The sequence below is a fragment of the Mizuhopecten yessoensis genome, unplaced genomic scaffold (genome assembly GCF_002113885.1).
Source record: "Mizuhopecten yessoensis strain PY_sf001 unplaced genomic scaffold, ASM211388v2 scaffold5503, whole genome shotgun sequence".
NCBI classification, from domain to species: domain Eukaryota; kingdom Metazoa; phylum Mollusca; class Bivalvia; order Pectinida; family Pectinidae; genus Mizuhopecten; species Mizuhopecten yessoensis.
This window is the reverse complement of record NW_018406081.1, coordinates 290358-300163: the sequence shown is the minus strand read 5'-3', so window position 1 is coordinate 300163 and position 9806 is coordinate 290358. Positions and strand designations below refer to the sequence as shown.

Here is a 9806-nt window from a genome sequence, read left to right as displayed (position 1 = left end):
GTATTATTTCATCTAGATTGACCTGGAACAAATCTGGTACATTTGTAGGAGGATTAATAAATAAACTATATATATAACTGTAAAGGTAAATAAATCATCCCACTCCCCTGATCCACCACAAGTAGACCCTCAGCCATTTGACATTTTCCTGTCCACTGAAACTCTTTTGCTGCCTGACATTATACCGTTATGGAGATATATACCTTTAGTGTATTGGGCTTATGTTGTCTCAGCGATGAATAGACATCAAAACTCTACGATAATGGCTGCTGGTCGTATTGGTTGCCATGTAAGCCTCCTTGGCGCGGTTATGGACAGGTGTATACACACACAGTTGTATTCATCAGCCCGTGAACAAAAGCTGTGTATATATATAGTTCAACAATAAGTGTATATTATCCATTGTTCTGTTTTCATTTCAAGGATGACACTTTATCTCAAATTGATATTTCAACTGTCAAAATAGAGTTTAATATTCTTGGTTAATTGTGAGATAAGTCGGTTTCTCTGGAATTTACAAAAGATAGGACAGAATTATCTTTTGTTGTGTATTGGAGTGTTTTGTGACGGTAACTGTACTCCGGGGAGGTAGACAGTTAATCACTGGGAACACTTACCTGTGGAGATTTCAAGATAGGAAACAGTTCATCAAAGATTAATGCTGACTTTTCACTGAATTGTGTTGTTGCTAAGGTTGGTTTTGAAAAGATAGAAGCTTGAGAATGTCCAAAGGTTGGTTTTGAAAGAATTGCATAATACCTTGTTCCTATGGCTTTGCATTAGAATGAGAATGTATTTTAGATTTAGAGTCTACAGCTGGTGACAGTATTTAAACTTCAATCAACAGCTGTCCTGTGTTCTGGAGTATTTCTGGTGGATTAATCAATTAATCAGGAAATTCACTTTCCTTCTGGATGTAAGAACTAGAATGTGTTCAGGAAACTAACAGACAGATTTACTGAAAGAAATATTTTTTATTTAAAAGCGTTTTGATTAGAGCAGCACCTTTGAAGTCTTCTGCCATAGTTTGCTTTGATTAATGAAGATTATTGATTTCCTCTATGAGTTAGAGAGTATAGATAATATCGAACATTTTAATCAGTCCCGAGATTGTAGATCGTAGTGAAAATGTACATCGCTGAAGACCCTCGGGAGACGGTGTACAGTATGGAACCTCTGTATACAAGTAGGAACGGTTTGGACAGGGTGACTAACGAGAAAAAAAAGTTAGTGAGACAGTGGATGTTACGCGAGAACTTCCCGGAGAAAGATAATGCCAAGGAGGACTGGCAATCCCGACTCATACTCCTTAACTGTATCTATAACAACTTCAGGTGGGTTAAACTTTATTGTACGTGAACTGTAGAAAAAAAGGAATGTCTGGTTGACACTTGGTTTTCCAGAGTAAACGTGGTTTTAGGTGATGGGTAACATTTATAAAATTTGTGTTTTAATCATCTGTTCAATTTTTTGTGTTTAAGTGGAACTGAAGCGTTAGTTTTTGAAGGTAATTTGGATGCAGGAAACGCTGATAACTTCTCCGAGCAGCTGTACTGCCTCCTTCCTTTTGCAGATTTAGGATGTTTATTCTTTAATCTTTGTGTCTCCTATGTTCCCTTTCTAGTTTTTCTTTCCATGGCACGTATGAGACTTCAATTTTTTCTCCATGTTATCTTTTGATGTTTTTATGACAGTACATAGTACAAGAATCTAAGTTTTTGATCAATTTTGATTAGTTCATGACATAGAACAACGTGCTATCAATGACATGTACATAATTATATTGCTGCAATATTCGTACAGCTATCACATTGCTACTTACGAAGTATATAAAATGTAAATCAATTTTCCATCTAAAAAGTAATAAATACTTTTGATGGACTGGGGTATTTTTATACAGTGGAGGGAGAGGGGGGATGTGTTTCATGCAGAGTAAAAAGTATCTTGATACTCTTTATGCAGAAGGTATGTTCAATGCATGAACACAGTTTAGTTATGAATGTTTATACAGTTATCTGTACATGTTTATAGGTATCATCTGAGAACCCTTACCATGTTTTACTGGTGATAAGACCTTGCCCCCCTCCTCCACCCTTCCCCACTTTTCTTTATTTTCTGTGCTTTGGGTTGGTCCCTAATATTTGATAAGCCTACTCAAGTTCAATTGCATCATTAAAAGTGATATTTTGTGTTGTGCAAAACACGTTAAGCTAACCAGCAGGATGTGTCAAATCATTTTCTGGTAGTTCAAATGTAACTACCTGTAATTTCCAGTCACAAAGGATCCAGGAGCGTCTGGTCAGCTTGCAATCTCTGAATGGGACTTATATTTACTCAGCATTTCAAAATACAGTGTATTATTACTTCTAATTTGTATGCTATTTATGCATGGCTTCTTTAGACAAGATTCACATTAAATGTATCACAATATTAATGCATGTACATTTTGTATGTCAGAGCTGTTTGGTTTCTGGATTAACAAGAATTTATAGGTGTGACTGTATTTAAAATGTATGAAAACCTTTATATATTTCAGAAAATCTAAAAGTTTGGTTAAAGGGGCTGGTCGGGGGGGGAAAAATACAAAATAAATGGGTCTAAATGCGTTCTCTGGCCTTTCAAAAGTTATACCACGGCAACATGATGGTCAAGTTCTGTTTCCAATGTCCAGTTTTGATCACTGAAATATCGGGGAAGCCCCGCGTAAATTAAGCGCAGATCTATTTACATATGTCACGTGGTGGTTTCAAAAGAGAGGCACTGAAGATAACAACAATAGCACGCCTTCATGTGCCATGTCGGACTCAACTAGCAGACAAGACAGCAATACTATACGTAAATAATTGTTTTCGAAGGTCATGTATGATGCAAGTGTAGTATTCCTATATGTTGTTGTTATATATAACGGTATTGATACCTCGTGCCTGTCATGACTTTTGCATGCATCTTTTTCTTTCGCTGTGATGCATGGTTACATTAAGCCTTGTTGATGACGTGCCTGTGGTAAAATTACATCACTAATCTGGGTCAATTGAGAGTTTTAGACTGTCAGGTGACGATTTAGGATTTCTTTAATATAATTATAATTTTTACTCTTAGGGAGTGAAATTCAGCAAAATTTGTATCGGTATATTTCCTAAGAAGTTATTTTAAACACGTGTATGCCATTTTAGCAAATATGACATTTTTTCCCCGACCAGCCCCTTTAAAGTTTCCAATCACTCAGTATCTTTATTTCACACATACAGGTTACATCTTTTATCTTAATTACAGATTGTAAAACCTTGTATTTTTCAGAGAGACACAAGATGAAATTCCTACAACTCCCAAGTCACAGAAGGCTAATATTCGGAATTCACTGTAAGTTTTGTTGTTTACTTCGCTGTTAACTCATTAAAAATGAGGATTTCCTTCTACAATGAGACACTTTAGTGGAGAAAATTGTAACGTAGATTTAAAAAAAAAAAAATGTTAGTCCATATACTTAGGAAACAAATCATAGTTTCATTTATTTTTATTGACATTCCTTAGAATTTAACCTACAACCGATTTTTGTCCAAAACTTTGAAAACCATTAATTTCTATAAATACTGCTATACATACCGGCCCTCACAAATGATATATTTTCATCCTAAATTGATGTAAATAACAATTATGATGATTTTTATTTAAAATGATATAGAACTGTTTAATATGCCTATATATTGGTTAATCATCAGGGGGGAAAAAATTGAACAAGCAATGTTCAGCTTCTTATAAGATGAAAGTATTAATTATAATATTCATGAAATGATTTAAAGGAATGCCATTTTGTTGCAATATTGTCATTGGTGTATTCAAGGTCGGATGAGGAAGAAGAGGAATATGACGGGTAAAAGTGTATACATTTAGTTGATGTCAGCTAACAAACTTCTGAACTAACATTCTTTCCTTTCCTGATGTGTACTTGTGGTCTATTTATAACTTCTCTGAACACAAAGACTGTTTATATCTGTTGAGGCCGTTATCAATTTTAACAGCTTATATCCCTGTTACAAAGTAGCTTCCTTTTTATGTATCTACAGAGTATACATATCAATACCTGTAGGAACCTACCTTGAGGCCTAAAACCACATGAGTAATTATTAACAACATAAATACAGATTACTAGAGCTTCTACTTAACCTATTTTGACTAATCTCCGGCTCATCTGGCCCGAAGTGGGTTTAATGTCATGGTGCTCATTCGTCACCCGCTGTCACCTTTTCATTCATTTCATTTAAACATATTTTACTGACAAAGATATGGCATATTGTCAAAGGGATTGGGCAACAGGCACAGCCTATGTAAGCCCTCTCCATCATCAACTTTGTCTTCATTAGAGTATTAGTCTGGAACGGGTAAATGGATTTCGGCTAAATTTGGTGTGGATATTTCCTTGGACACTGGGGGTTCATTGTGGTATAAATGAAGGGTGTGACTCCCATATGGGCACTGGGAAGCCCTCTCCATCATCAACTTTGTCTTCATTAGAGTATTAGTCTGGAACGGGTAAATGGATTTCGGCTAAATTTGGTGTGGATATTTCCTTGGACACTGGGGGTTCATTGTGGTATAAATGAAGGGTGTGACTCCCATATGGGCAGTGGGGGAGAGTTCATTGGAGGTGAATCTTTAAGGCTATTCTAAGGATCCATACTCCTGACAGCCAAATAACTGTTACAGCACATTTAAAATTTTGTTCTGGCCTGGAAAAAAAACCCATAGATAATATGGCTTTTATGAATCATCTCTGGAAAGAAACCACACCTAGTGGAACTTTTATGAATCATCTCTGGAAAGAAAACCACACCTAGTGGAACTTTCATGAACCATTTCTGGAAAGAAAACCACACCTAGTGGAACTTTTATGAAAAAACAGTAAAGATGAAACAAACAAAAAGTGTTAAATGCAAGTTGGCTGTATATTCCGTCTTTGCGTATTGCAGAGTTATCTTCTCTTGGGAGCAGGTATTGATTATTACGTCATTGGTTTGTGCGAGAAAATTATGTCGTTTTCTCAAAAATTGATGACGTTACTCTCACGAACAAGTGACGTAACAATCAATACCTGCTCCCAAGAGAAGATAACTCTGCAATACGCAAAGACGGAATAGACAAGGATTCAAAAACCCAGACCTCATCAAATCATTGTTTGTCGCTCTAACCATCTGAGTTACCTGGGGAACAGAAGCAATCTGACCAAGACATTCTACAGTTATATCCAAAATAAGATTGAGGGGAGATTACTGTAGGTACGAAAAACTTTATTTTCTAGTGGGACACGGATCCTTAAGTTTTGGTAAAGGAATTTCAATGTTTTATAAATCAANAGGGTATAATGCAGAGGAAACAATTTGACTGCTTGCTTAGTAATTGGATGACGAAGAAAGAAACATCTGAATGATACAGGCCTGATAGGCCTCTTGTTGTTTTACTAGATCTGTTTTTAGTTTCCTTTCATAACTAAGTGAGCATCTAACTCTTACATGAAGACATCTATTTGAAAATCCAGGATTATTTAATACATGAAAAGAAAACTATTTTGCTTTTGTTTTGTGAAATGTGCAACTTAAAAGTGTATGAAGAAAAAATTATATATTACTCCCCAGTTTCAAGGCTGATCCAAAATGTTAATAGAATTTGTTTTGTGCTCTACATTAACTAAATAATATATTGATTGAAGTAGAAAAGTGAGAACCAAAGAACTGACCTGTTGATGCTAATGATGCTGATGATAATTGTATCATTAAAAGGGTTTTGTATTTTAAATGATTGTTGAATGAAAGCATCCTTTACATTACTGTGAAAACTGACAATTACAACCCCTGAAAAATTGACATCCTGTCAAATCCGACCATTTGTTATTCTCTCATGCTTTTGCCTTTATATCCTACATAATTTAACACTGTCAAATCCAGTCACTCACTTCATAATTCTGACAGCATTTTACTCTGTTTTCTTTGTATGTAGAATAAGCAAAAAATCAAGTGTATACCTGTGTAATTTACCCAGTAGATAGCTTACAGAATAGTGGCTCCATGGCCAGTAGGCAAAAGTAGTATAGACTCTCTTTAAGGTGACAATATGTATTCTCAAAAGCAAACCTTGAAAGGAAAGAATCATGGTTAATGACTCGCCCTGATTGGAATATTCTTTGCATAAAAGTTTTCTTTAATTTGAGATGTCACTTCATTGTTCCATTTGAGTGATCTCTTGTCAAAGAGTTTTTTTGTTGGGAGCAAACTCTTGTTTAATTGATCTCTTTTTGAGGTGATCTCTTGTTTAATTGATCTCTTTTTGAGGTGACCTCTTGTTTAATTGATCTCTTTTTGAGGTGATCTCTAGTTTAATTGATCTCTTTTTGAGGTGATCTCTTGTTTAATTAATCTCTTGTTGAAGTGATCTCTTGTTTAATTGAACTCTTCTTGGAGTAATTTCTTGTTTAATTGATCACTTTTTGGAGTGATCTGCTGTTTAATTGATCACTTTTTGGAGTGATCTGCTGTTTAATTGATCACTTTTTGGAGTGATCTGCTGTTTAATTTATCTCTTGTTGGAGTGATCTCCTGTTTTAATTGATCTCTTGTTGGAGTGATCTGCTGTTTTAATTAATCTCTTGTTGGAGTGATCTGCTGTTTAATTGATCACTTTTTGGAGTGATCTGCTGTTTAATTGATCACTTTTTGGAGTGATCTGCTGTTTTAATTGATCTCTTGTTGGAGTGATCTCCTGTTTTAATTGATCTTTTGTTGGAGTGATCTGCTGTTTAATTTATCACTTGTTGGAGTGCTCTCCTGTTTAAATGACCTCTTGTTAGAGTGATCTGTTTAATTGATCTCTGGTTGGAGCAATTTCTTGTTTAATTGATCACTTGTTGGAGTGCTCTCCTGTTTAATTGATATCTTGTTGGGAGTAATTTCTTGTTGTAGCAATTTCTAGTTTAATTGATCACTTGTTGGAGTGCTCTCCTGTTTATTTGATCTCTTGTTGGAGTGCTCTCCTGTTTAATTGATCTCTTGTTGGAGCAATTTCTTGTTTAATTGATCACTTGTTGGAGTGATCTCCTGTTTAATTGATATCTTGTTGGAGTAATTTCTTGTTGTAGCAATTTCTAGTTTAATTGATCACTTGTTGGAGTGCTCTCCTGTTTATTTGATCTCTTGTTGGAGTGCTCTCCTGTTTAATTGATCTCTTGTTGGAGCAATTTCTTGTTTAATTGATCACTTGTTGGAGTGATCTCCTGTTTATTTGATCTCTTGTTGGAGTATTTTTTCTTGAAGTGATCTCCTGCTTAATAAATTTTGTGTTTAATTAATCTCTTGTTGAAGTGATCTGTTTAATTGATCTTTTGTTTTAGTAATATGCTGTTTAATTGATCTCTTGTTTTAGTGATCTGTTTAATTGATCACTTGTTTGAGTCATTTCTTGTTGAATAGATCTATTTTTGGAGTGGTCTCCTGTTGGAGTGATTTTTGGATGAAGTGATCTTTGTTTGTAGGTGGAGAGATCTATATTAGAGTGATCGGATATCATGTTTCATTCAAATGATCTTATTGAGATGATCTGTCTATTAAAGCATCTATGTGAAAGTGATATCTTGTTCCAATGATCTCTCAAGACATCAGTGTACTGTAATTAATGTTAACTACAATAAAATGTTTGAGATGTTTTTCTTTAGATTTAATCCAAAGGACCCAGCGATGTATGGCTATTACAAGAAGAGATACCCCGCCAATATCAGACCAGGCAGTGGGAGAAAGTGTAAGTGTTGATAGATAAGTTTGATCTAAAATCTAAAAACTGTCTGTGTTATAAAAAATATTGGGGGTTAACAAAAAGCTTACTATATCTAGTTGTTGTGAATGTCAATGGAAATGTGGCAAATCTTACTCTCTAGCACCTCATGTTGAATTGGTCACTATTAATTCTCTCCAGACATTTCATATATTTTTTTGATACATTTATACCTGCTTTCAACATAAAAATGAAAATCAATGTGAAAAGCTGTATACAGTTATTAGTTGTCGTTTGTATGGCTGAACTGAGGATGTAGTCTGTTTATATTGATGAAGGGATTTAGATCATTCCTTAGATATTTACTTGTAACAAGGAGGTGTTTTATATAAACCAATCACACACATTCCTGAAGGTGTAACCTATTTATCTGCCGAGAGGTTCAGTCAGTGCAGAGATATTGATTTATAACATATAGCTGTATTTTGATAGAGTTCGATATTCTCCTTCATCATATTCGTCTGAATATAAAACAATTAACTTCCAATGATACCACTGAGACATGAGTGGGTAATAGGCTTGATTCTCATTGGTCTATTACATTCCACTGCCAACCACGATTCACACCTAGCCACTATTTCCTTTATCTGGCAGACATACTTTCAAGTATAATTAAATTTGCATATTTAAATATATACACAAAACCTTACTAAATTATTCTATCAAATAAATTTTACATTACCAGTTATGGCCAGATACCCACCCCGATACGTATCCGGCTAACTGCTCACCCGAGAACTTGTGGGAACAAGTACTCGTCATAATCATATATGTGCTGATTTCCTTGGTATTGATATTCCGTCTTTGCTTATTGCAGAGTTATCTTCTCCTGGGGTGCAGGTATTGATTAATTGTTACGTCACTTGTTAGTGAGAGTAACATCATCAATTTTTGAGAAAACGACGTAATTTTCTCACACAAACCAATGACGTAACAATCAATACCTGCTCACAAGAGAAGATAACTCTGCAATATGCAAAGACAGAATAATCATATGAGGAATGAGAATGTTGAAAAAGTGAAAACACAACTATAAAATATGAATCAACAGTACATGTACACCCAAAGAAATATAATGGTAGTGATATTGAACAAAAGTGAGTGTATTATGTGTACATTATAGGAAAGCCATAGGGAGGACACTTGTTATAAGGAGATGAGGACCCCCCACCCCCACATCCTGAAAAATCCCAGGATATATATGGTCAAACATATATCTATTCGCTGAACAATGAATTATATATTGATGTGTGTAGTATAAACAGGCTGATGGAATAAAACATTGAAACCTGAAAAGAAAAAAAGAAAAAAAAGAAAATTGTGAAAGACATTTTAAAAATGCATGCCGTACAATGTTAATGCAACCTGAAGTGTTAATTACAATAAAAATCAGGAGATGGGCAGCCAGCTGTAATTTCATCAAATTCTTCAAAATATTTTAATTAATTGATCAGTGTTTGATATTTGATCTTTTTCCTTGTAGTGTATGGAGATGAGTTTGGAGGTGTGCCCAGCAGAAGATTACAGCAGTTTGCCAAGAGAGGAGGAAAGGACGAAGAAATGCTGGCAACAGACAGCAGTCACCGTGACGATGGTACTGATGTGGCCATCAGTGTGTCAGAGGTCAGTGTCAGGGGAGACAACTTTTAAAATGATTCTAAAACGTGAAAATGCACAATAATATTTTGCATATCTTATTTATCCACCAATAAGCCCAGGGGGCTAACATAATTTACGACTCGAAATAGGGAGATGGACTTATTATAGGGCAATGAAATGTATTTGTTGGTATTTATACGGTACTGCAATAGGTATAGGTGGGCTTATTGCTTGATAAATAGGGTAGTTACTCCTTAAATATTTTAAGGACATGACTTTGCTGACATATAAGTTTGGTAATATATTAGAAACTACCCTGTAATGTTTTTATACGCCCGTCGAAGACGGGGACGTATAATGTTATCACGTGAGCGGGCGGGCGGGCGGGTGGG

At 35.1% G+C, this 9806-nt stretch overlaps 1 protein-coding gene across 2 annotated transcripts in view; it reads left to right on the top strand.

Moving 5' to 3' along the window:
• Nucleotides 1-9806, top strand: part of LOC110450754 — a 105627-nt gene that overhangs the window by 78882 nt on the left and 16939 nt on the right. For both annotated transcript variants that reach the window (XM_021498442.1, XM_021498443.1), the window contains 4 exons: nucleotides 3298-3360; nucleotides 3842-3871; nucleotides 7700-7782; nucleotides 9299-9438. In XM_021498442.1, the coding sequence (XP_021354117.1) occupies nucleotides 3298-3360; nucleotides 3842-3871; nucleotides 7700-7782; nucleotides 9299-9438 (316 nt within the window). The remainder of the gene's footprint in view (nucleotides 1-3297; nucleotides 3361-3841; nucleotides 3872-7699; nucleotides 7783-9298; nucleotides 9439-9806) is intronic.